At 44.7% G+C, this 27,913-nt stretch overlaps 1 protein-coding gene across 1 annotated transcript in view; it reads right to left on the bottom strand.

Annotated features, from left to right (window-relative positions):
* tbc1d10ab (TBC1 domain family, member 10Ab) overlaps nt 1-27,263 on the bottom strand; it is a 91,568-nt gene extending 64,305 nt beyond the window's left edge. Inside the window, exon 1 of the mRNA XM_038786153.1 lies at nt 27,058-27,263. Within this exon, the coding sequence (XP_038642081.1) occupies nt 27,058-27,263 (206 nt within the window). The remainder of the gene's footprint in view (nt 1-27,057) is intronic.
* Nucleotides 27,264-27,913: the final 650 nt, after the last annotated feature.

Genomic DNA, 27,913 nt, shown 5'->3' with positions numbered 1-27,913 from the left:
ATTCTTTTATTTCCTTTCAAATACTTACTGATTCTCTGAACTGCATTTGCCTCATCCGTCACTGGAAACATGTCATGTTACAAAAATCTCAGTTGGAGAACAGTTTATTTCAGGCTCTTGCTTCACTTTCTTGGTAATAACCCAGAAGCCATGTGCCCTTGTTACCAATTCACCAACTAGTCAAGATATTCTGCACCTCCGAGTCATCTCGGGATACTTTTGTAATTTAACGGGACTACGTAAATGCAAGTGGTGTGGTTTATCACCATATAAAAAGTCCTTCGTTATTTTGGAAACCTCTATTGGAGGTTCAGTGAAGAAAAAGTCCAAAGCTCTGAGCCTCTATTTATCCATTTCATCGAGCATCATTGTATCGAGTCTTCATTGTACCTTTTCCATGGCTTAATAACCTTCTAATAATGGGGTGCCCTAAACTACACACAATACCCCAAGTCTGAACCAACCAATAGCTTGTCCAAATTAAACATCATCTGTCTGCGGTTTGGTTCTTGTCGGGATTGCTGAATTTTACATTCCACTCTCAACAGAACCACATGTATTTAACTTGATACAGTGTATTCCTTTCTTTGTATGTTACTCGTATGCAGAAGGATCTCGAAGTTTCTCATTTTCCAACCCACTTTTTGGTAAATATTGGCATTATTACTTACTGGATGGGTTTGGCAATTTGGAAAGAGTGGTTGAAGTGACATTTTCAAAATGCTTTACATTCCTAGTTTGTCAGGCTTTAATTATTTTTTATTTAAAGAATTTCTAAGCCAGTCAAAATGAAATGGAAACTACACTTTTGAATTTCATGCAATGCAACACAGAGGAATGTTACTGCTAAGTGTACTTTTGCATAAAGGTACATTTATATGCTGTACAGGACTTAGTGGAAGCAATCTTATTTGAGGGATGGTCACTTAAATTATGTCAGTCAGTTCTTTCACTCTGTGCTTTTAGCTGCAAACAAGGATGTGCTGCTGTAAAACAGGATGCCATGTCAATTGTTGGCCCACAGGAAAAAAAAGCTATTTCCTTTGCAGCACTGTGTATTACATTTTATTAAAAATTGAACTTTTAACAGCAAGTCAGTTAGAATCCACTGATGTTTTACTGAGATTAGTTTCTGATTAAATATTTATAGGTAGGGTAATAGACAGTATTTCACTCACTTTGCTGAAAAGCGGTTTCTAATTGGCAGTGTTCTGCACTCCTTGGTACTAATATACTGAAAGCTGCAGAGACTCAAGTCAATGCAGTGCCTTCATTATTAAAGTAATCCTGGCAGTGGAACGGAGTTGATCCTCTACGAGCCTCAACCAGGTAGATTAACAGTACTCCAAGGCTCTGTTAATTAATGGATAGGAGATGAATTGATATGTCCAGCACTCAGGCAGGGATTCCTCCTAGTTAGAATCATAGTCATAGAATCATGTAGCGCAGAAAAGGCCCATTGGCCCATTATTGCACCGACAATAAGTATCCCTAATCTCGCACTAATCCCACTGACCAGCACTTCTCCCATATCCTTGAATGTTTCAAGTGCTCCTCAAAGGTTATGAGGTTTCCAGCGTCCATACCTTCCCAGGCAGCGCATTCCAGTTTCTCACCACCTGGAGGCAAATTTATTTTCCTCAAATCCCATTCGAATTTCATGCCAGCCAATGAACAGTTGGCTTCCTATTTACCCTGTCCAAACCCTTCAATCTGAATCAAATCCCCCCTCAGCCTGCTGTGCTCTAAACAAAACAATCCAAGCCTATTCAGTCTCTCCTTGTAGCTCAGATGCTCCACCCAGACATGTGGCGAATCTCCTCTGTCCCCCTTCAGTGCAATCACCTCCTTCCTATAGTGAGATGACCAGAACTGCACACGGTACTCCGGCTCTGGCCTAACCAAAGTTCTGTACAGCATCAACATAACCTCCTTGTTCTTATATTCTTTTTTTTTAATAAACAATTTTATTGAGGTAGTTTTTGGCTTTATAAACAGTTACAGACATCATCAGAAAGAAAGCAAAAAAAAAAAGGCAAAAATGTGCAAACATCCATGTACTTTCAATACTTCAATCATAACATATTGCACAAGCCCGTTCCTCTCCCACCGGTACTACCCACCATATTTTCCCTCCTACTCTACTCTCCCCTACCCCCCCCCCCCCCCCAGCTGACGCTCACTCTCCCGCAAAGAAGTCAATAAATGGTTGCCACCTCCGGGCGAACCCCTGCACAGAACCCCTCAAGGCGAACTTAATTTTCTCCATACCTAGGAAACTCGACATGTCCGCAAGCCACACCCCCGTCTTCGTGGGCTTTGAGTCCCTCCACGCCAATAGTATTCGTCGCCGGGCTATCAGGGAAGCAAAGGCCAAAACATCAGCCTCTTTCTCCCCCTGGACCCCCGGGTCCTCCGAAACCCCAAAAATTGCCACCCCTGGACTCATCACCACCCTTGTTTTTAGTACCCGGGACATGACCCCCACAAATCCCTCCCAGTACCCCCTCAGCTTAGGGCATGCCCAAAACATGTGCACGTGGTTCGCTGGTCCTCCCGCGCACCTAGCGCATTTGTCCTCTATCCCGAATAATTTGCTCATCCGAGCCACCGTTATATGGGCCCGGTGAACGACCTTAAATTGAATCAGCCCGAGCCTAGCACATGTCGTGGTCGAATTTACCCTACTCAGGGCCTCTGCCCACAGCCCATCCTCCATTTCCCCGCCTAGCTCCTCCTCCCATTTAAGTTTCAGTTCCTGTGTCTGGGACCCTTCCGCCCTCATGAGCACCTTATATATACCCGAGACTCTATCCTCCCCTTCTTCCCTCCTAGAGACTATTCTGTCGAGGATCCCCATTGGAGGGAGGCGTGGGAAAGATGGGACCTGTCTACGAACAAAGTCCCGCAACTGTAGGTATCTAAAATCATTTCCCCTTACCAACCCAAATTTCTCCTCCAAGCTCCTCAGACTCGCAAAGCTCCCTTCCAGGAACATATCACCCACCCTTCCCGCCCCCGGCCATACTCTGAACCCCCCATCCATACTCCCGGGGGCAAACCGATGGTTGTCGCAGATTGGCGCCCAGACAGACGCCCCCATCTCCCCCACATGCCTCCTCCACTGGCCCCATATCCGCAGGGTCGCCACCACTACCGGGCTGGTGGCGTACTTGGCCGGCGGCAGTGGTAGAGGAGCCGTGACCAGGGCTGCCAAGCTGGAGCCCCTGCACGAAGCCGCCTCCACCCGCTCCCAAATAGACCCTGCACCCACCATCCACTTCCTTATCATAGCGATGTTGGCCGCCCAGTAATAATTGATCAGACTCGGCAAAGCCAGCCCTCCCTCGCTGCGGTTCCTCTCCAACATCGCCTTCTTCACCCGCGGGGATTTTCCCGCCCAGACAAAGCTCATGATCAGCCCGTTAACTCTTTTGAAGAAGGACTGTGGGATAAAGATCGGGAGGCACTGAAAAATAAACAAAAATCGAGGGAGGATTGTCATCTTTACCCTCCCTGCCAGCGGGAGTGCATCCCATCTCCGAAACTCTCCCTTCATTTGCTCCACCACCCTGGCCAAATTTAACTTATGCAGCCTGCCCCAGTCTCATGCCACCTGGATTCCCAAATACCGGAAATTTTCCTCAACCAGCCTAAACGGTAGCCCTCTCAATCTGTTCTCCTGGCCCCTTGCCTGGACCACAAACATTTCACTCTTGACCGTATTTAATTTGTATCCTGAGAACTGGCCGAACTTCCTCAGCATTCCCAGTATAGTTCCCATCCCGGCCACTGGGTCCGACACATACAGGAGCAGGTCGTCTGCATAAAGAGAAACCCTATGTTCAACCCCGCCCCTCACCATCCCCTTCCAACCCTCTGCGGCTCTCAGCGCAATCGCTAGCGGCTCTATGGCCAGCGCAAACAGCAGCGGGGAGAGCGCAAACAGCAGAGGGGAGAGCGCAAACAGCAGCGGGGAGAGCGGGCAGCCCTGTCTGGTCCCTCGGTACAACCTAAAATACTCTGACACTTCTCTGTTGGTCCTGACGCTGGCCCTCGGGGCCCGATATAATAATTTGATCCAGTCCACCAATCCCTCCCCGAACCCAAACCGTCCGAGCACCTCCCATAGATAGTCCCACTCCAACCGGTCAAAGGCCTTCTCGGCGTCCATTGCCACCACTACCTCCACCTCCCTACTCACTGGGGGCATCATTATCACATTAAGGAATCTTCTCAGGTTGGCCGCCAGCTGCCTACCTTTCACAAACCCCGTTTGATCCTCCCCAATCACCTCCGGTACACAGTCCTCCATTCTACCCGCCAGTACCTTTGCCAGGAGCTTGGCGTCTACATTAATCAGGGAGATTGGCCTGTAGGACCCGCACGCCTCCGGGTCTTTACCCCGCTTCAATATCAGTGATATGGTGGCTTGTGACACTGTCGGCGGCAGGGTCCCTCTGTCCCTTGCCTCATTAAAAACCCTCGCCAAAACCGGGCCCACCAGCTCGGAGAACTTCCTATAAAACTCTACTGGGTATCCATCCGGCCCCGGGGACTTCCCCGACTGCATGGCCTTAAGGCCCCCCAATACCTCCTCTACTCTAATCGGGGCCCCCAGCTCTTCCACTCGTCCCCCACCTACTCTTATATTCTTTTTAATAATATTTTATCAAGGTATTTGAAATTTTTTATAACAGTAACAAAAACAATGACATCAACTTGGTAAAATAAATATTTCCCTCCCCCCAGCCCAATCATCACACACCTCAACCATACAACAATTCACCCCCCACCCCCCTTGGAATACTGCATGTGCTGACATATTTAATTTTCCCCGAGAAAGTCGACGAACGGCTGCCACCTCCGGGAGAACCCTAGCATTGACCCTCTGAAGGCAAACTTTATTTTCTCAAGACCGAAAAACCCAGCCATGTCACTAACCCAGGTCTCTACACTCGGGGGCTTCGAGTCCCTCCTCATTAATAAGATCTGTCTCCGAGCTACCAGGGAGGCAAAGGCCAGGACGTCGGCCTCTTTCGCCCCCGAACTCCCGGATCTTCCGACACTTCAAAGATCGCTACAGCCGGACTCGGCACCACTCGTGTTTTTAGCACTGTGGACATTGCCTTAGCAAAATTCTGCCAAAACCCTCCAAGTTTCGGGCAAATAAAAACCAAAACATGTGGACATGATTTGCTAGGCCTCCCGCACACCAATCTTCTACCCCGAAAAGTTTGCTCATCCTAGACATACAGGTGTGCCCGGTGGACTACCTTATGCCGAGCACATGATGAGGCTGTATTAACCCTGCTTCGGGCATCCGCCCATAGACCCATCTCTATCTTTCCTCCTAGCTCGTCCTCCCACTTGCCCTTCTTCTGAGGGCATCATAACAACATTTAGAAGCCTTCGAACATTGGCCTTGAGTTGCCTGTCCTTTACAAATCCCGTCTGGTCTTCCCCTATCACCCCGGGACACAGTCCTCTATCCTTGTAGCCAGTATCTTAGCCAGCAGTTTGGCATCCACATTCAGCAGAGAAATCGGCCTGTATGACCCGCATTGCTCCGGATCCTTCTCCCGTTTCAAGATGAAATCGAGGCCTGTGACATTGTTTGGGGAGGACTCCCTTCTCTCTTGCTTCGTTAAATGTCCTCCCCAGCAGTGGGCTCAATATCTCTGAAAACGTCTTATAGAATTCCACCGGGTAGCCGTCAGGCCCCGGTGCCTTGCCTGACTGCATGCCCTCCAGCCCCTTGATTATTTCCTCAATCTTAATTGGGACTCCCAGCCCTCCACCAGGTCCTCCTCCACCCTTGGGAACCTCAACTGATCCAGAAATTGCCTCATCCCCACACCCTAGCCAGGGATTCCGGCTCATATAATTTGCAATAAAATGTCCGTAAACACCTCGTTCACCCCCGCTGGGTCCAGGACAGTATTACCGTCTCTACTCTCTACTTTACCTATCTCCCTGGCCACCATTCTTTTCATGAGCGGGTGCACCAACATTCTACTTGCCTTTTCCCCGTACTCATAGATCGCAACCCCCCCACCTTCCTCAACTGTTCCACTGCTTTCCCTGCGGTCAACACCCCAAATTCCACCTGTAACCTCCTCAGTAGCCCCGCGTCCGGGGCCTCCGAGTATCTCCTGTCCACCTGGAGTATCTCCTCCACTAATCTATCCCTCTCCGCCCGTTCCACCTCCCTGTGGGCCCATATCGAGATTAATTCCCCTCTGACTACTGCCTTCAAAGCTTCCCATTCCATCGCTGCAGAGACCTCACCCGTACCATTTGTTTCCAGGTAGATCTGGATGGACTTGTTAACCCGCTCACAGACCACTTCATCCGCTAGCACCCTGCATCCAGACTCCACAGCTGGCGTTGCCCTCTCTCCACACAGTGCGGGGCATGATCCAACACTGCAATTGCCGAATACTCAGTATCCACCACTTTTGGTATTAGCGCCCTGCTCAGAACAAAAAAGTCAATGCGAGAGTATACCTTGTGGACGTGCAAACCTCCATGGGTCTACTCCTTCTTCCCCCCCCCCCCCCCCCCCCCCCCCCCATCTGTTCCATAACACCCTTCAATTCCTTTGCCACAGCCGGCCTTCTCCCTGTCCTGGATTTTGACCGGTCTAATTCCGGATCAATGGCTGGTCCAATTCCGGATCAATGACTGTGTTGAAGTCCCCTCCCACGATCAGGTTACACGACTCTAAGTCTGGGATCTTACCTAACACCCGCCTAAAATTCCACGTCGTCCCAATTCGGAGCATGTATGTTCACAAGTAACACACTCACCCCCTCCAGCTTCCCACTCACCATTATGTACCTACCCCCTTGTCTGACACGATTCTCCCTGCCTCAAATGCCACTCGTTTACTGATCAAGATCAATAACCCCCTGGTCTTTGAGTCCAGTCCTGAGTGGAACACTTGGCTAACCCGCCCCTTCCTCAATCTTGTCTGGTCTGTAACCTTTAGGTGCGTCTCTTGTAGCATTGCCATGTCCGCCTTCAGTTCCCTCAAATGCGCGAACACGCGAGTCCTCTTGACTGGTCCATTCAGTCCCCTCTCGTTCCATGTGACCAGCCTGGACGGGGGCTTCCAACCACCCACCCCCCCCGACTAGCCATCCCCCCTTTTAAACCAGCCTCGAGCTCACGCCCTCCGCTCCCTCGAGTCCCCACTCGGGCAGTCACCGTTCCCGACCTCCCATCTGTCCCCTAGTAACAGTTCCTCCCGTCAGCAAAGCAGCTCCCCACCTTGCCCCCTAGCAACAACACTAAAAACCCAATCCCCCAAGTCAAGCTCCAGCTGAACACCTGTCCAGCCCCCACTGCGCTTCCGAGAGTCAGCTGACCCATGCTGACTCGATAGCTCCCGCCCCCGCACCAAGCAGTCTGTTTCCCTATTGTACTCTCCTCCCTCCCCCCCCCACATGAATAAACATTCCCCAGTAAACAAACAGCGAAAAAAAAACAGCGAAGAAACAATCACTTTAGAGAAATAGTCACCCAAAAGGCAGAACTAAATTTAAAGCCCATCCCCCCTCTAACAAGGTCCCTGCAAGACAGATCAACTTTTAACCATCCACACAGCCCATTATTTCACATAGAGCAACTTAAATGTTTACAATCCGGCACCACAAATTGCTGCTACAGTACCTCTCCAAGGCTAAAGTGTCTTTTAATTCACCTCCAGCTTCACTTTTTTAATAAAAGGTCCATACTTCGTCTGGCATTTCAAAGTAGAAGTCCCGTTGCTCATGGGTGACCCACAGGTGGGCTGGGTACAGCATCCTGAACTTCACCCCCTTCTTAAAGAGGGGCGTTTTTGTCCGATTGAACCCAGCTCGCCTCTTGGCCAAATCTGCTCCCAGGTCCCGATTGATGCGCAACACACAGTTCTCCCACTTGCTGCTCCGTTCTTTCTTGGCCCACCGCAAAACGTGTTCCTTGTCCATGAAATGGTGAAAATGTACAACCATGATCCTCGGCTGTTCATTCGCTCTGGGCTTCCCCGCGAGGGCTCTGTGCGCTCTGTCCAATTCCAGGGGCCGAAGAAACGCCCAAGCACCCATCAATGTCTCCAACATGTCCTTCACCTGCTCTGCTGCCTTCAGAGATCTGAGAATAATTACCCCAAGACCCATGTGTTCCTCTGTGCTTCCTAGTGTCCAACCATTCATTACGTACTCCCTTGTCCTGTTTCTTCTTCCAAAGTGCATCACCTCGCACTTCGGGTTAAATACCATCTGACACTGCTCTGCCCATCTGACCAATCCATCTATATCTTCCTGTAACCTACGGCCCTCTTCTTCACTGTTAACCACCCAGCAATCTTGGCAGGTTTCATTGAATTCGATGTTCTTCAACCTTCTCAGTTGCCCATGTGGGATCTTGTCAAAGGCTTTGGTAAAATCCATATGACATGCATCAACTGTGTGATACATCAACTGCATTTTCTTCATCCACACTCGTCACTATCAAAAACTTTTGTCAAATTGGTTAGGCATGACCTCCCTCTGACAAGCCATGTTGACTATCCCTAATCAGCCCATGACTTTCAAGTGGAAATTAATTCTCTCCTTCCGAAAACTATCTCCAATAGTTTTCCTACCACTGACAGGAGACGCACCGGTCTGTAATTCCCTAGCTTGTCTCTACCACCCTTCTTGAAAAGTGGAACAAGTTGTTCTCCAGTCCTCTAGCACTTCCCCGGTGGCCAGAGAGGAATTTAAAAACTTGTGCCAGAGCCCCTGCAATTTCCTATCTCACCTCCTACAGCAGTCTGGAATACAATTCATCTGGGCCTGGGGATTTGTCTATTTTTAAGCCTGTCAAAGCCTCCAATACCTCCTGACTTCCTAGTCAAATTGCTCAAGGTCCTCAGTCCCATTTCTCGTCCTCTTGAGTGAAAACCAATTAGAAGTATTCATTTAACAGCCAAGCAATGCCCTGCAGCTTCACACAGATTGCCGCCTTGGTCTCTAATGGGCCAGACTCTTTCCCTGGTTAACCTCTGCCCCTTAATATATTTATAAAATATCTTGGGGTTCTCCCTAATCTTACTCGCAAGTCCTTTATCGTGCTTCTTTTTTACTCTTTTAATCACTTTTTTTTATAAATTTAGAGCACCCAATTCATTTTTCAAATTAAGGGGAATTTGGCGTGGCAAATCCACCTAGCCTGCACATCTTTGGGTCGTGGAGGCGAACCCCACGCAAACATGGGGAGAATGTGCAAACTCCACATGGACAGTGACTCAGCCAGGATCGAACCTGGGACCTCGGCGCCATGAGACTGCAGTGCTACCATTGCGCCATAATCGCTTTCTTAAGTGCCCTCTTGCACTTCCTATATAGCACAGTAGTTAGCACTGTTGCTTCACAGCGCATCCAGGTTCGATTCTTGCTTGGATCACTGTCTGTACAGAGTCTGCATGGGTTTCCTCTAGGTGCTCCGGTTTCCTCCCACAAGTCCTGAAAGACGTGCTTGTTAGGTGAATTGGACATTCTGATTTCTCCCTCAATGTACCTGAACAGGCGCCAGTGTGTGGCGACTAGGGGATTTTCATAACCTCATTGCAGTGTTAATGTAAGCCAATTTGTGACAATAATAAAGATTATTATTATGTAGGCAAGACCAGGTAAGGATGGCAGATTTCTTTCCCTTAGTGAACCTGATGTGTTTTTACGACAATCAACAATGGTTTCATGGTCATCATTGGACTTTTAATCCCAGATTTGTTTTGAGTTTAAATTCCACCATTTCCCATGATGGGATTCAAACCTGGGTCCACAGATCATTACCCTGGGTCTCTGGATTACTAGCCCAACAACAATAGCACTATGCCACCGCCTCCCCAAATCTTGCACAATCAAAAACAAGTAAAAAATAAAGTATGCATACTCTTTCTGTAGTTACTTGAATGTCACTGGAAGGATACATTACAATGCTACCAGGTCTAAATTAAACCGTGTGACTAATGTGTGCATGCAATGGGGAAGAACTTGAAAAAAGTAGAATAAATGCATGGGGCACGTAACATTCAATGCCCATAGTCAGAATTAGAATTTTACAATCGCTCACTTTTTTCACTGCACTTTCTTTCTCTAGTCTCAAACTGACCAAAAAAGCTGCTGATTGTTCCTTTGTGTGAGGAGGAACTATGCTTCCTTCTAGCACCACATCGAAACCAGGTTTTGAACTGATCAAATATTTAGCTGAAACAAGGTGCTTCAGTTAAAATTAGCTCTCACATTAAAACACATGACCTATTTCACAAATTAAGTCATCCAAAATGTCAGACTGCTCTTAAGAATAATTGCCTGCGCACTTAAGCGACTTAAAACCCACAACGTCAAAAAAAATGGACAAAGGATGCATCTATTTATACACTGCAACCTAAATAAACCACCACAGAAATAGATATACTCCAAAATAAATTTTACTGCGCATTTTTATGAAATCTAAAATTTTGCCTGGTCAAAGGCATGGATGTGAGCGTCAGTAACATGGCAGAGATTGTCAGCATTTGAGGCATAAGTATTTGTGATGAAAACTATACCATGTCTGAAGAGTTGATTCAGCCCAAAAGAACAGCCAGAGAGGGGGATGAAATCGGTGGCATAGGTACAGAGTTTGTACTGAGATAATAGCTGCTGTCCTCCCAATGGTGGAAACTATAGCTTATCCATAACTGGCTATCAGAACCACAATGTGAATCTCTTCAGGCTACTCTTATATCTGCCAAGAGCATTGCTGATTAAGACCAATAGCTGCAGTGCTCAGATTCAGGAAATGGTGTGTGGCCTGTGGAGATAAATGTCAGTGGTCTGGGGAGAGGTAGGAGGAAAGGGAACAAAAATGATGAACTCAAGTATGCATAGTCTCAATTCAGAGAGCATGCAGATGTTTGATTTCAAACTTAATGAGAGTGAACAACTTCCCCAACCAAGTTGGCAAGCATATTTACCTCCATAATTGGTTTCCTACTTGTAACTGGATTTGTAAAACATTGTAGAGATTTGCACACTGTCGACGGATCAGAAACAGTAGCTGAAACATGCTTGACATTAGGTCATTTGTTAGTCATAACATACTGAATCATTAGTATACTTTTAAAATAAAAATGAACAATGTAATTTCAAAATTGTCTGTAGAAAAACAAAAGTTTCAGATGCAAACATTCCAAAATGTGGCAACATTTACCTCAGAAAAACAAAGAAAATGGTTTATGGAACAGAATTATTTCATGTACTTTTTCTTTTATAGAATTTACAGTGCAGAAGGAGGCCATTCGGCCAATCGAGTTTGTACTGGCCCTTGGAAAGAGCACCCTACTTAAGCCCATGTCTCCACCCTATCCCCGTAACCCCACCCTACCCTTTTTCGGACACTAAGGGCAATTTAACATGGCCAATCCACCTAACCTGCACATCTTTGGACTGTGGGAGGAAACCGGAGCACCAGGAGGAATCCCACGCAGACAAGGGGAGAACGTGCAGACTCCGCACAGACAGTGACCAAAACCGGGAATCGAACCTGGGACCCTGGAGCTGTGAAGCAACTGTGCTAACCACTGTGTTACTGTGCTGCCCACTTGGTGTGAGAAATAAAATCCCAGGAACATTGCACGGAACTACAAATGATCTACAAAGCCATAATGGACCTTAAATGGCATTTACAAAGTTTGCTGAGTCCACAACTGCAGCCATTTTATCCAATAGTGCATCCGGAAAGAGGACGTGCAATTATATAAACTTTCGGGGTATAAATTGAGTGTTGGAGATTAAACTCACTGCAAATAAAACCATCTCCTCCAATGGACCTAGAAATTTCAATCAGTCCATCATATGAACTGGCTCTTTGAAAGGGGTGTACAATTTTGCTCCACACATTATTCTTTATCCATAACCCTGCAAATTAGTCCTCCAAGTACATGTCTCTTATGGCATCTGTGTGCACCTCCAAAAACAAACAAAAATGTAACTGCCTTGGGTTATGTCAAATGACCCAACATAAAGCTAACTTGATTTGGGGGAAAGAATTCAAATATAGTCAAAAAATATTTAAATGTATTTAGCGTAGAAGTCAGGACATCCCATTGGCGCAGTGGTTAGCATTGCTACCTCATGCCGCTGAGGACCCAGGTTCGATCACGGCCCCGGGTCACTGTCCGTGTGGAGTTTGCATGTTCTCCCCGTGTCTGCATGGGTCCCACCCCCACAATCCAAAGATGTGTAGGCCAGGTGGATTGGCCACGCTGATATTGCCCCTTAATTAGAAAAAAAAAATTGAGTACTTTAAATTAAAAATATATATATATCATAGAAGTCAGGGGACTTTTACATTCTCACGTAAACCCATCGTTAAGATTATTTCCAACACTATTGCCAAATCCTGGGTTTCACGTGCATTATTCTAATACCAGAAATAGAATGTCTCCTTTGCAAATTGATGCATTTTCTTGTCCTGCCTTTATCTGAACTCGTTTCAAGCGTTTTTTTAAAATATAATTTTTATTGGAAGTTTTTACAGAAAATATAAAACGTAACGACAAACAATGAAATGCAACAAAATAACCCACAATAACTGTAACACCCCCAGACCGTATCCCTTGTTTCAAGCATTGGCTGCACTATGAACAATCTTTTTCCATGAAGTCTGTTCCCCAGGACTCTCAATGCCTATCCTATAGAGGGGCCAGTCCACGTTCTGATATTATCCGTCCATGCCATCTTGGATCTTTCTTGTGCAAACTTTCCAGGTATTTTGCCTTACATTACCTCTTTTTCCAAAAAGCTATCTAATGTTGGCATCACATGTAGGATATGAGGGTTTTCTTGAAATTTCTGGCTCAAATAAGTTCCTCTTTTAACACCAGCTGCAGTGTCTTTATTCTGGCACCTGGCTGGGCATATAACCACAGTTAAAGTGGCAACAGCCAACCTGTAATAACGGGAAGTCAGATACACAGTACAAGTGGAAAATGGCATCCACTGCAAAATAGAATGACGAGTGCCCTACTCTTGCATCATATCTACCCAAATGGGACTATGGATATGAATTGACAGGAAATAATTCAATTCAGTTTACTGTATTTTCATGGGAGATATGATCTCTCTACCCATTTTCCACCACACAACAATCCGGAATGAAATAAGCAGTTCTTGAATTCTCGTTTATAGAGAACTAAACCAGGCAACTAAAACTAAAAGTTCTGCCCCAAGTCATTTAAAGAAATGTTCTTTGTTTACCTTAACTTATCACATTCGGAAAAAATTTGAGTGTATCCAATTTCTTTGAAACACCAATCTTACTCTTCATCGTGTGTATGTAATTTTTAATGCCCCTTTTTGCTGTTCCCCTTTTACAGCCCCAGATCTCAACAATAACATTGAGCATAAGAATATAAGAACTAGCAGCAGAAGTAGACCGTCCGGCCCTTCGAGCCTGCTCCGCCATTCTGTAAGATCATTGCTGATCTTTTCGTGGTCTCAGAACCACTTACCCGCATTCTCGCCATATCCCATAATTCCTTTATTTTTCAAAATAACATCTACCCTACCTTTAAATATATTCAATGAAGTAGCGTCTACTACTCCTTTCGGTAGGGAATTCCATACTTTAACCACCCTCTGGATGAAGAAGTTCCTCCTTGATTCAGTCCTAAATCTGCTCCCCCTAATCTTGAGGCTATGCCCTCTTGTCCTACTTTCACCTACCAGTGGAAACATCCTTTCTACTTCTATCTTATCCATTCCCTTCAAAATTTTATATGTTTCTATTAGATCCCCCTCAGCCTTCTGAATTCCAGTGAATATAATCCCAATCTACTCAACCTCTCCTCATACGATAACCCCCTCAACTCCGGAATCAGCCTGGTGAACCTACTCTGCACCCCCTCTAGTGCTAGCACATCCTTTCTCAAGTGTGGAGATCAAAACTGCACACAGTACTCCAGGTGTGGCCTCACCAGCATCTTGTACAACTGCAACATTACCTCTCTACTTCTAAACTCAATCCCCTTAGCAATGAAGGACAAAATTCCATTTGCCTTCCTAATTACTTTCTGCACCTGCAGACCAACCTTCTATGACTCATGCACAAGTACACCCAGGTCCCTCTGCATAGCAGCATGCTGCAGCTTTTTACCATTTAAGTAATCGTTCTATTGTTTCTCCTACCAAAATGCATGACTTCACACTTATTGACATTATACTCCATCTGCCAGACCTTTGTCCACTCACTCAAATGTGTCAATGTTCCTCTGTAAGGTTTTACAGTCCTCAGTACACTTTGCTCTGCCACACACCTTCGTGTCATCTGCAAACTTGGATACCTTACACGTAGTTCCCAACTCCAAATCGTCTATATAAATTGTAAATAATTGTGGTCCCAACACCGATCCCTGAGGCACACCACTCGTCACTGATTGCCACCCAGAATAGCACTCATTTATTCCCACTCTTTGTTTCCTGTTAGACAACCAATCCTCTATCCATGCTAGTACACTACCCTTAACACCATGCATCCTTGTCTTATGCAGCAGTACAGAAGGAGGCCACTCGGCCCATCGAGTCGGCACCGACCCACTTAAGCCCTCACTTCCACCCTATCCCCATAACCCAATAACCCCTCCTAACCTTTTTGGACACCAAGGGCAATTTAGCATGGCCAATCCACCTAACCTGCTCGTCTTTGGACTGTGGGAGGAAACCGGAGCACCCGGAGCAAACCCACGCAGACACGGGGAGAACGTGCAGACTCCGCACAGACAGTGACCCAGCGGGGAATCGAACCTGGGACCCTGGCGCTGTGAAGCCACAGTGCTAGCCACTTGTGCTACCATGCTGCCCAATAAAGTGCACCTCACACCTTTAAAAACCCTGATGTGGAGATGCCGGTGTTGGACTGGGGTGAGCACAGTAAGAAGTCTTACAGCACCAGGTTAAAGTCCAACAGGTTTGATTCAAACACGAGCCTTCGGAGCGCGGCTCCTTCCTCAGGTGAATGGCGAGGTATGTTCCAGAAACATTTATATATAGACAAAGTCAGAGATGCTGGACAATGCTTGGAATGCAGGCATTTGCAGGTAATCAAATCATTACAGATGCAGGGAGAGGGATAATCACAGGTTGAAGAGGTGTAAATTGTCTCAAGCCCGAACAGTTGGTAGGATTTTGCAAGTCCAGGCCTGATGGCGGGGGGGTGGATGTAATGCGACATGAATCCAAGATCCCTGTTGAGGCCGCACTCATGCGTGCGGAACTTAGCTATAAGTTTTTGCTCGTCAATTCTGCGTTGTCGCGTGTCCTGAAGACCGCCTTGGAGAACGCTTACCCGGAGATCAGAGGCTGAATGCCCTTGACTGCTGAAGTGTACCCCGACTGGAAGGAAACATTCCTGCCTGGTGATTGTTGCACGATGCCCGTTCATTCGTTGTCGCAGTGTCTGCATGGTCTCGCCAATGTACCACGCTTCGGGACATCCTTTCCTACAGCGTAAGAGGTAGACTACATTGGTTGAGTCGCACGAGTATGTGCCGCGTACCTGGTGGGTGGTGTTACCACGTGTAATGGTGGTATCCGAGTCGATGATCTGGCATGTCTTGCAGAGATTGCCCTGGCAGGGTTGTGTGGTGTCGTGGTCGCTGTTCTGAAGGCTGGGTAATTTGCTGCAAACAATGGTTTGTTTGAGGTTGCGCGGTTGTTTGAAGGCAAGTAGTGGGGGTGTGGGGATGACCTTGGCAAGATGTTCATCTTCATTGATGATGTGTTGAAGGCTGCGAAGATGATGTCGTAGTTTCTCCGCCCCAGGAAAGTACTGGACGACGAAGGGTACTCTGTCAGTGGTGTCCAGTGTGTGTCTTCTGAGGAGGTCGGTGCGGTTTTTTGCCGTGGCGCGTTGGAACTGTCGATCGATGAGTCGAGCGCCATATCCCGTTCATACGAGAGCATCTTTCAGCATCTGTAGGTGTCTGTTACGCTCCTCCTCGTCTGAGCAGATCCTGTGTATACGGAGGGCTTGTCCATAGGGGATGGCTTCTTTAATGTGTTTCGGGTGAAAGCTGGAGAAGTGGAGCATCGTTGAGTGCAGCCTCAACAGGGATCTTGGATTCATGTCGCATTACATCCACCCCCCACCATCAGGCCTGGACTTGCAAAATCCTACCAACTGTTCGGGCTTGAGACAATTTACACCTCTTCAACCTGTGATTATCCCTCTCCCTGCATCTGTAATGATTTGATTACCTGCAAATGCCTGCATTCCAAGCATTGTCCAGCATCTCTGACTTTGTCTATATAAATGTTTCTGGAACATACCTCGCCATTCACCTGAGGAAGGAGCCGCGCTCCGAAAGCTCGTGTTTGAATCAAACCTGTTGGACTTTAACCTGGTGTTGTAAGACTTCTTACTTTAAAAACCCAAGCTAGAGATTGCACACTCTGCCTTACTATAGAACAAGTAGACATAGAATTCCACACCTGGAGTGCAGGCATATGTGGAACCTTATAGCTGACTAACAACTTGAAAGCAGAAAATGAAGTGATTAAACTTCAAAGGAAGCACCCAAGTCAACAGCAGAAATATTTATACACCAGACTGTGTGTCATTTGGCTGTTTTACTTTTTCTCAAAACTCTTGCATTTAAATAGGGCTCAACGGCAAACAGATAAGAATCACACATCAATAAGGGTAGAATCAGGACCTCCAGTGAGAAGAGGGACTGGCTTCAATTCAAATTGGGTTAGAGGCCAGTAATACACACCCAACAACCGAATGAACCAATTTGCAAAACAATCACATACTGCTGCAAGAATCTGCACTGCTACAAGAATCTGCAAAGTACCCCCAATTTAAGGTTTTGGTTTATGATTCAAAGCAACAGAGTCAGCACACAATACATTCTTTGGGATTATGCTTTAATTATATTTTTAAAGTACTCCTGTCTACCACACCCTTTATTTTTTCAGGCTGTGCCATGGCATGTAGTACTGAAGAAAGATGAATGGAGCCAGTTTCAAACTTTGTATACAAGATGTTCAACACCGGGTAAATATATTTTGATCAATGTGTCAGTGATGAAAGAGTGCAATGGCGAACAGCCAAGTTGACAGGAACCATGGAAACAAAATGGTAACCTAAAATCAAATTTACAGGAACTAATCCAACCTTTGACGTTGACAATCCTCTCCCCCCCCACCCCCCAAACCTCCCAGTGCAAAGATTGAGAGAGAATTGAACTTTTATTCTAAATGTTTCCATTCAATGCAACGAAAGGCATTGCAACTGAAATAATACTGACAAGGTTACTTCATAAAATCATTTTCATCAACCTTGGTTTTCCAAGGGAGGGAAAAGGGGAACACAGTACTTTGTTGCAATTTTTTTTGGGGGGGGGGGAAGGGGGGAAATGCTTATTAATTTTATTCAAATTCACATGCATTTACATAGGTAACAAAAGTTGTAATCTGTTGGTTAGTACAGCACCGTGGTGCTTAATGTAATAAATTAACTGTTTTGAGAATTAGTTTTAATTCCAGCAGAAGTACGGGTTGGAATAATTGATGGGTAACAGCAGAAACCTAAAAATTAATTTTAAAAAAAAGATTTTCCTCTTTTTTCTCCCTCTTTCTATTGATCTCAACATCCCTACAAGTTTGATCCCCACAATCCATTAAACAACAGGACAAGAAATGTTATCTTTTGGGATGGGGGATTCACATTTCCAAAGTATTTCTCAGTTCTAGGAATTTCAGTAAAGTGAAGTTCTGCTTTGAATTCGTACCACAAGAATCAGACCAAAATGTAAATAATAGCTGCTGAAAACAAAATCGGAGCCGTTATCATAGAACATAGAACAGTACAGCACAGAACAGGCCCTTCGGCCCTCGATGTTGTGCCGAGCATTGTCCGAAACCAAGATCAAGCTATCCCACGCCCTGTCATTCTGGTGTGCTCCATGTGCCTATCCAATAACCGCTTGAGTTCCTAAAGTGTCCGACTCCACTATCACAGCAGGCAGTCCATTCCACACCCTAACCACACTCCGAGTAAAGAACCTACCTCGGACATCCCTCCTATATCTCCCACCCTGAATCCTATAGTTATGTCCCCTTGTAACAGCTACATCCACCCGAGGAAATAGTCTCTGACCGTCCACTCTATCTATCCCCCTCACCATCTTATAAACCTTTATTAAGTTGCCCCTCATCCTCCTCTGCTACAAAGAGAAAAGCCTTAGCTCCCTCAACCTTTCCTCATAAGACCTATCCTGCAAACTCCATCTGCCATTTTTCGGCCCAGCTCTGCATCCTATCAATGTCTCTTTGCAGCAGTTCCTCATTTCAAGTACATTTTGTTGAAAACTGGGCTGTTCACAAACCCTGCACTCACTAGACCAGGGGTGGGCAAACTTTTCCGTGCAAGGGCCACATTCAGAAATTCACAATTCACAAAGGGCCGCATAGTATATTAAGTAAAATAATTACTTCACCCGGTTATGATTCTGGGCGCCTCATATAGAACATAGAACAGCACAGAACAGGCCCTTCGGCCCTCGACGTTGTGCCGAGCAATGATCACCCTACTCAAGTCAACGTATCCACCCTATACCAGTAAGTAACCCAACAGCATTAACCTTAAAAAAAAAAATTTTTTTTAAAAAAAAATTTTTTTTTTTTTTTTTTTAATGACTTGGTGGGCCGCAGAAATACCTTTGGGGGGGCCGTAGTTTGCCCACCCCTGCACTAGACAGACTACGGAGTAAACAGCGACAAGAGTGAAAGTTCTCTGCCAAACTACTCTGCTAAAACCCCCAAACATACAACACCTTTACCACTAACCTACACCACAAGCTGACAAGCAGAGATTATAAAAAGTTATCGTCACAAAAATACAATATAAAAAAAGGAAGTATCAACATTAAAGCTTCAGACTCAGTTCTGTTATTAATCTATAATTTGCTGAAATGTGAACAATACTTCTGCTGGAATTAAAACCAATTCTCAAGGCAGTGAATTTGTCACAGTAAGCACCATGGAGCTGTACTAACCAGCAGATCCTAATCTAGGAACACTTGACTACTCATACTTTTAGCTTTATTTTACATTTAATTCTCCTACTATGCCCAAAATATGCAACATAATGGTCATGAATGATGCCCCACTTACAATTTAAACCCGAATTTGAAGATTAAAACTACTTCAATGGTGCAGTATGTAGTCTCTATTGCAAAAGCACATGCAGTATGTCAATGGGCAAAAATTGATCAGGATTTAAGCTGTAATTTTATAATAAATACATGAACAGGTTAATACATTGGACATTAACTAAAATATATTGTCCCTGAATAGCTTATAATGTGATTGAAATGAATGATACAAAGCAACATTAACAATAGCTTACATTTATGTAGCACTTTAACGTATCAAAACAAATTTCAGATCATTCAGGACCGAGGTTTAGATCTGAGCACAGCAGCTGCGAAAGTAAGGGGCTGTAGCTAAATATACTGAACAGTTAAGGGATATACCAATGTGAAAGAGTTTGTGAAAAAGTTTTCAGAGTGTGAAATCAAGGTGACTGGAGGTTTTGCCTCCAAGCAAGGGAAGAGATTTTGCTCTCCACAGCTTTGAACTTAAATCGGAATGGAAGACAATGGAGATATTATATGGGTGGTAAGTAAAATAGAATAGAATGCAGATGGATGGCAGCAGTCTGGATTAATTAATATTAATAAAGGATGAAGTTGAGAGGCTGGCAAGAAAGTAGTCGAACATTTTGAGTCTGGAAGACAAAAGATATGATGTGGGTTTCAGCAATGTCGCAACGGAACCCTGAATGGGCAGTATCATGGACGAATGACAATGGAGAATGTGGTTAATCACACAGAAGTTCTTTGATCAGTGACCTGGAGTCTTGTGGGTGGAATGGAAAAAGACCAAAGCAATTTGACTGAGCAAAGGCAAGGAATTGATATGTTCCAGAACATTCAGAGGGATAGGGTGTAGGGGCCAGGATGGCAGTTAAAGAGGAAGGGGTGGTTGAAGGTGGGCTTTCAACTAGTAGGTAAACAAAGTACACAACAGTTCAGATGTTTTAACATAATTCCTCCAAGTACCAACTTGAGTTACCTACTCTTGCTGTTGATCAGCTAACTTACTAAATTAATATGGATTCATGGAGATGGGGATTTAAAAAAATGTTTTTAAATAAATTACCTGCCCTATACCTCTGGAAAGAAACCACTTGTCTCAATAGCTTTGGTCAGGCACACCCTATGCACCACCTCAAGTTGGATCAGCTCAAACTGCGCACACGAGAGTTCACCCTACAAAGGGCCTCACTCCACAACTCATCATCCTCTATAGGTCCCAACCCCCTCTCCCACTTTGCCTTCACCTCATCCACCAAACCACAATCCTTAGACAGAATTTGCTCGTAAATACCAGATGTGTTACCCGCCTCTGACCCTGCCAGGGAAATAATTATTTCCAGAGACCCCGGCAGTGCCATGAGAAATGTTGAGAAGGCTGGAGGTATCCTGGAGGTACCTGAAAGAGTTTGACCCAGCAGGCCCGAACTTCGCTGACAATTCCTTCAAGCTGGCAAACATCCCTCTACAAACAAATCCCCAAATCTCTCAAGCCCTTTCCACACACCAAACTTGCCATCCAGTCTCGACAGAAATAATAAGTATTAGCATAAATAGGGCTATCCTCGATACAACTCCAAGCGTAAAGTGCAGCCTGAATTGCCGCCATATCCTTAACGTGGGACACGACCACAGTGTTCGAGGAGTACCTTGCCAGGGAAATATGAAGCAAGGCTGTCACCACTGTACCCAGACTAGACCCCGACACGACTTCACCTCTATCTATCCCTATATGGAACCCAAGTCACTGCACCACCTCAGCACCGTCTCAACATTGGCCACCCAACAATAATAAAGTGAATTTGACAAAACTATGCCCCCAAATTGTTTCTTCCCTTGAAGAACTGCCCCGAGGATCCTCGGGATCTTGCCCACCCATATAAAAGAATGAGATCAACCTATTAACCCTCCCAAAAAAAAAACACAGGGAGACTGACATTGAAACAAAAACAAAACCTTGGAAGAATACTCATTTTAATAGACTGGGCTCTACCTGTCAGAGAAGGGATTTAAAATTTACTGAAAGTTCCTTTTTTTAAATTGAAAATGCCAAGAAAGCCCTATGGTACTAAACACAAGAATTAAAACATCATTTTGTGGTAAAAGCCACCTTTTAGTTGATTACTTGTAATGCAATTTTATTTTAATAGTCAAATTGACTTATTCAGTACATCTTGTTTATTATTCGTCCAGCAACTGAAAAATGCAATTTAATTACTTGACTAGTAACATTAGAGTGCATAATGGCAATCTAGGCCAGCTATATAAACAAATGAAGTGTACCCGTGGCTCAGATCCATTATTTGCACATTAAATAATGGGTAACCACATCAAATGCTCACTTATCCAAAGAATACAAAAGCTTTTTTAAAAATATATTTTGACCGAAGTTACAGGGTTGGTAATTGGGGAAGAGGATTGCCCAATAGAAATTGCTGACGAGCTACAGGTGTGGATGCAGCGACACATACTCAACATGTATGTTTACTTCACAAACATCCATTAAATTCAGTAACTAAGGAAGCAAAGAACTCCACAGATCAAAAAACACTGGCACAATGTTTCTCATCTCATCAATTTATGATAAAAAAGACACCAAGATGAAAATAATATGCTTACGCTGAATGAATGAGGTCGCATGTGGAATAGTTACTCGAAGTCACTGATTCAAAAGGTTATCAGTTCAAGTTCCCATCCAGGACTTGCAAACATAAACAATAACACAGCATCTCCATGAAATACAAGGCAGTGCCATATTGTCAGAGATGCTGCCCTTTGGAATAAGTGTTCAGTTACCTGTTTGTGTGGACATTGAAGCTCCTAGGATATTATTCTAAGAGAAGGGAAATCTCCAACTAAACAAATCAGCTTTACCCTTAACTTGCACCACCTTAAACAGCTGGTCTTTCATGCGATTACTGCTTGAGAGAACTTGCTATGTGGGCTGCCACATTCAGTGACACAAGCACCTCAAAGTAATTCACACTGTGTGAAAAGAGCTTTGGGACATCTGCAGAAACTTGTTAAATCACTCTATAAATGTAAAATATTTTTCTTATTACATGCAATGTCTTCATTAACTATAATCATTCAATTCAGCTGCTTTTGACAATGTAGAAAATGGGAATCATCACGTTAGCATTCACAAGTATATTACCCAAGTCGGTGTGTCTTCTTTCCCTAGATTCACAAACCCCTTGGCAGAGAATACCACTGTCCGGCCGAGAAAACAAAAAATAGGGGGGAAAAACTCTAAAATAAATTTGTTTCTCTTCCAAAGAAAAGGACAAATGGCTGAACTGATAAAATGACAGTAGCTGACTACATGATGGCAGTTCTGGAGATTTCTGAGCAGTTTAAAAATAGACAAAGGCTAACTCATCCAATGCCTGTAATGTAACATTCCTTGCATTGTATAAACATTCCAGCCAAGGGTGGCACAGTGGTTAGCACTACTGCCTCACACCGTTGAGGACCCGGGTTCGATCCCAGCCCCGGATCACTCTGCATGTAGGGTTTGCATATTCTCCCCGTGTTTGCGTGAGTCTCACCTCCACAACCCAAAGATATGTAGGTTAGGTGGGTTGTCCATGCTAAATTGCCCCTTAATTGGAAAAAAGAATTGGGTACTATTGGAACTCCTCATCTCCAACACTGTGCAAAGGATTCTACAGTTGCCTGCTCAAAACGCAATGGATCTTAACAAAAGACCTCTATCAGAATAGCTCGACCTGAAACCACCCTGTCAAATGGCCAAGACTCAAACTGTTCGAAATACTTTAATTATACAGCTTTTGGGTTCAGTCATTATAACTTTATTGCAGTGTTAACGTAAGCCTACTTGTGACAATAAAGATCATTATTATTATTTAAGCTAAGAAACCAGGACTCCAGTCTAGTAGTTGACCTATGTCTGCCATCTTCCATCAAAAGCAGCAGCAGAAATAGAGATCTGTCCAGGTTTAAATTGCCTAGCCCTCAGTTTTTGACTGGAACGTTCAAACTTCTGTACCAGCGCCTACTACAAGACTAGTTAATCTCTACGTGCTTTTTCCATCGTGGAAGTCAGCACTACTGAAAAAGTGGATCACCCCCACATCAATTTCAACTAGCTAACCTCTCTGGAGGGATACACCTGTGGATTTTTGATTCTAGACTCGCGTGAAACAATAATTCCTTATTTTGTTAGGTGGTCTTTGCCCTGTACCCCTTTCTTTCCCTGATCCCGCTTTTATGGTATGAATGCAAAGTGGGGGCAAAGAGAAAAAAGAACGAACAGGACATAAATTTTCTATTTCCCACATTCCGTGTCAAATAAACTAACCCACTTATTTCCCTTATCTCATGTTTTCTGTGGGATTATTACTAGAGGATTGGATCACACACCTGAAACTTATAAAGAAGAGAATCAAAAACCTCTCTTTTCAGATAGGTGGAGGGGGAAAACTCAAGGCTGCTTAACCCCTCTTCCTGGTAAAGAGGGCTGAGGAAATATGAACAAGCAGTGAGTGAGAACCAGTTACAATTATAATTGTCCATTATGTCCGGTCACCAAAAGAGGCCAAACCAATCCAACTCTATCCCATCTGCCTACTTTCAATGAGCAAAGTGATGGAAGGTGTCTTCAAAAATGCTATCAAGCAGCACTTCACTCACATAAAATTTGTTCACCAATGTTCAGTTTGGGAACCGTCCACATCACTAGGCTCCAGACTTCATTACAGCCTTGGTACAAACATGGACCAAAGTACAAAATTCCAGAGATGAGGCAAGAGTGGCAGCCAAGGAACCCAGAAAAGTGAAGTCAATGGGGATCAAGAGAAAATTCTCTCTTGGTTGAAGTCATACCTAGCTCAAAAAGGAGGATGTTTGCGGCTGTTGCAAGTCAATAATCTGAGCCCCAGAGCATCACTGCAGTAGATTTTCAGGACAGCGCCGTCAACCCAACCATCTTAAGCTGCTTCAATGGCCTGCCCCCCCCATCATAAGGTAAGAGTTGAGTTGACCACTGATGATTGGCGTATTCAATTCCAGTCATAATGCCTCAAATAACAAAGGAGTCTATGACTGCCTGTATCAAGCCCTAGACAACTTTCAGGTTAATTAATAAATAGATAAATGATAAATAACATTTATCACCACACAAGTGCCAGGTAATAACCATCTCTAATGCTTTGGGAGGTCACACTCATCCAGACTCAACTGGAACAGTGACTGAACAGCGGCAAGTGACTCACTCGTGCCTCCCAAAATAAACTCACTTAGACTTCTTTGGATCCTCCCAAACCCAACTAAGACAAAGGCTTGCTGCCCAAGTCATACAGCATCTGTCTCTGGAATATAACGCCATCGCTTCATCATCACTAGGTCGAAATCTTGGAGCTCCCTACATAGCAGCACTGTGGAAGTACCTTCACCACAGGTTTCAGTGATTCAAGGCAGTGGCTCCCCACCACCATCTTCTCAAGGGTAATTAGGGATGGGCAATAAATGCTGGCTTTACCAGCAACACCCACGTCACATTACGTTGTTTCTAAATTGACAAAGAAAAACAATCTGCCTATTTACAAATATATAGAGTAAACATTCGTGGAATAAGAAAGATTTAATTTTGAAGATTACATTTTCAGCATTAATTTCCGAAACCAGAGACTGGCTGTTACTTCTTTGCAATTATCTTCCTCAAATTTCTCAAAATGTGTACTTAATTTTCTATCACATAGTGTCTTTAGAAATGCATCTGTAGTGAAGTCTATTATAGAATGAAAAAACGTACAAAACCATGCAACATTTCTTAATTAAACACAATTTCAATCACAATGACATGGTCGCCTCTGACCTGCTCTTGCAGCCATTTATGTAACTGGCCATAAATCTTTTTAGAGTTCCTATTCTCAATAATGGAACTAGGGCAGGCAATCTGTTCGGTTTCCTTCACACTACTTTTAAATTCACAACAAAAACCATTTAACAAATATTCTGGGTGACATGGTGCAGCAGCATTGTTTGAATACAAATCTGTATTCATTATCTCTGACCCCACGACTTTTAGATACAAGTGTGGCTCCGTGGTTTGTCCCAAACAAGTCATTTTCAATCACCTTTCACTCAAAACCTCAATGGCAGCACTAACAACAGCCATGGAGTACCCTTCAAACCAAAGTGTACGAAAAAAACTAGAGTAAGAAAAAGATTCATTCAAATCTGGAGCAAACTAGTATGAAACAAAGTTCCCTAACTAATATTTAATTAGCTTGCCTGACAGCTCAGTTGTTAAAGACACAGGCTTATTTCCAGATGAGTAAATGCTAAGATCCCTTATCCAAGGTGACATTATGTGTGTAATAAGTCACAAAATCCCAACATCAGGGAAAGCTCTTGCATCTGATTAACATTCAATAACCCCCTGTAGAAACTGCATACGTAATTTGTGGACTTACACTGTGATGTCCTTGCCCTTTTAAATGGGCAAGTAGGCAATGAACACATTAACTTAGCACAAATGAATAATGCTCAGGTGGGAAAAGACCGGAAAGCAAGCAGCAGTGGTGAAATCGTAACCTAACAAAAGTCGACACTTTTGTCAGGTCAGGGGTGGGAATGAAAAATATGGAACCAAACCAGAAACACTGATTTATTAAATGAGGGTGATTGTGGTGTGCAAAATTGACAGCCATGTTTCCTATGTCACGGCAGTGACCACACTTCAAAAAGTATTAATTGGCTGTAATTTATGTAATTTGCCTTTTCAACATTTATACCATAAAGCAGAAAACTCCAGTCAAATGAACTGTAACTCTGGACAGTAATGTAAGGCTCAAACAATGTTACAATAGTTCTACAAGAACAAAATATCAACAAGCGGTTACAATTTCAATCATTTGATAGATTTCAGAATTGTCCAAAAATTAGGCACCAAGGGCTGATTTTTAATAAAATCAACTTTTACCCAGTTGTATTAAAAGCTTCAATAGCTTTGCCATCATAAACCAGATCCATGTACCAATTCATAACTTGCATTTCCTAATTTTCAACTCATTGTTGGCCCTTCCTCCCAGATTTCTCCACAAAGATTAAGTTCACGAACCTAATGCCAAACTTCCCTGAAGGTCCTTTTAACAAAACTAAAATAGACAATTATTTTAAATTGCACCCCCAAGGCACATTCAGGCACTCTTTCTGCTAGGTATCTATCGTCACACACTGCCCAGTGGCTCGGTCGCTGTAAGCAACAAGAGGGCCCAAAACATGCACTTTCCAGACTGCTTGGAATGAAGCTTCAATTATTCCCACGTCATCCAGAATTACTTTGAGAAACATTGCCGTCTGCGTTTTCACCCCAAAAGCTTGAAGATTTCCCTTTTGCCCGAGGTATCTTTCTTTTTCTTCCTTGGGGTTTTTCAAGTGGCACAGATTTGGGTGTGTTTTTTTTTTAAAGCCCCTTGTTTTTTTTCCTGACATCAGTAAATGGCTTCGTTTTAATCGGGGACGGTTTTTAATGTTCATCCCCGGGGTGGGGGGCTTCCATTCCAGTCAGTTGTCAAACTTTGGGCCCTGTTCGCGCGACTCCTCTGCAATGATTTCTGTGAAAAATAACGTGTCGCTGCAACCAACAAACCCAAAGACACAATTCCCCTCAGGAAGCACCGAAAGAGAGAAAGATAGAGGAAAAAAGGTTCGGGGGGGGGGGGGGATTGCAACATAAAAAAAACTTGGAATTTGCATCAGTGACACTGGAGTAGACAGGAGAGGGAGTGAAGAGAGGAAAGTTATGCAAAAAGCTTCCTTCGAGGTTGCAGGTTTTGGCCTCAGTGCCGCGGCTGTGATTTGTGTGTGTGTTTGGAAGTAGAAAGAGAGAGAAACCCCCTCCTGGCACTCACAGGTCGCCCGTGTACTGGGCACCGCCGACAAAGCCGTACTTGTCGATCTTCTGGTCCCCGTAGCCGTTGATCTCGGAGTCGGAGCCGAGCGAGCTGAGGTCGCCCCGGGGTTCGAAGTCGGGATCGGCCGCCAGGTTCTCGGTGGTGCCCCTGGGTGACGCCGCTTCAGGCGCCGCGTTCAGGTCGTCCTCCCGGCTCTTCTTCATGGCTCGTCGGCCGCCTGGGCCCGGTGCCAGCGCGGAACTAATGTCTCCGCCTCCACCGGCCCCTTGCCACCCACGGGAACGTTCCGCCCCGGACACTCTTCCCCCGCCCTCCCGGTGCGCCGCTCCTCCTCCGCCGCCGCCGCACGGACTCAGACGCTCCCTGTGCCGCTCGGCTTTTCCAAGCTCCCGCCCCGTCTCTCTCCAAACTCCGGTTGCATCGCTCGCTTTTTATTCTATATATGTGTTTACGGCCAACGGGCTCCCCGACGGTGGTGGTAGTTGGCAGGCAGAGAGCAGCTTGCCTGCGGCCGCTCACCGACCCTCCCCTGGGGGAAAAAAAACCGTCTCGCTCGGGTGAGCAGCTGCGCATGCGTCACCCAGCCTCCAGGCCCCGCCCCGATCATTGAGCGAAAGGAAAAGTGCCTCAGGGCATGTTCCTGAAACAACAAACAGCAGATAAGATTATCTCCACTTTGCCAACAAACAAAAGAAAATCCACTACATCTGAAGCAGAAAATAGCATCCTGGCTGATGGGTGAAAATTAAATAGACAACAAATCATTGTTGCCAAAGATATAGATGTACAGAACCGCGAAATTTAATTCTGCAAAAGATTGATGCAGTTTTTGTAACTTATTTTTTCCCCTCAA

This window comes from Scyliorhinus canicula, chromosome 1 (assembly GCF_902713615.1).
Source record: "Scyliorhinus canicula chromosome 1, sScyCan1.1, whole genome shotgun sequence".
NCBI lineage: Eukaryota > Metazoa > Chordata > Chondrichthyes > Carcharhiniformes > Scyliorhinidae > Scyliorhinus > Scyliorhinus canicula.
Note: the sequence above shows the minus strand (reverse complement) of the source record. Positions and strands in the feature narration are given on the sequence as shown.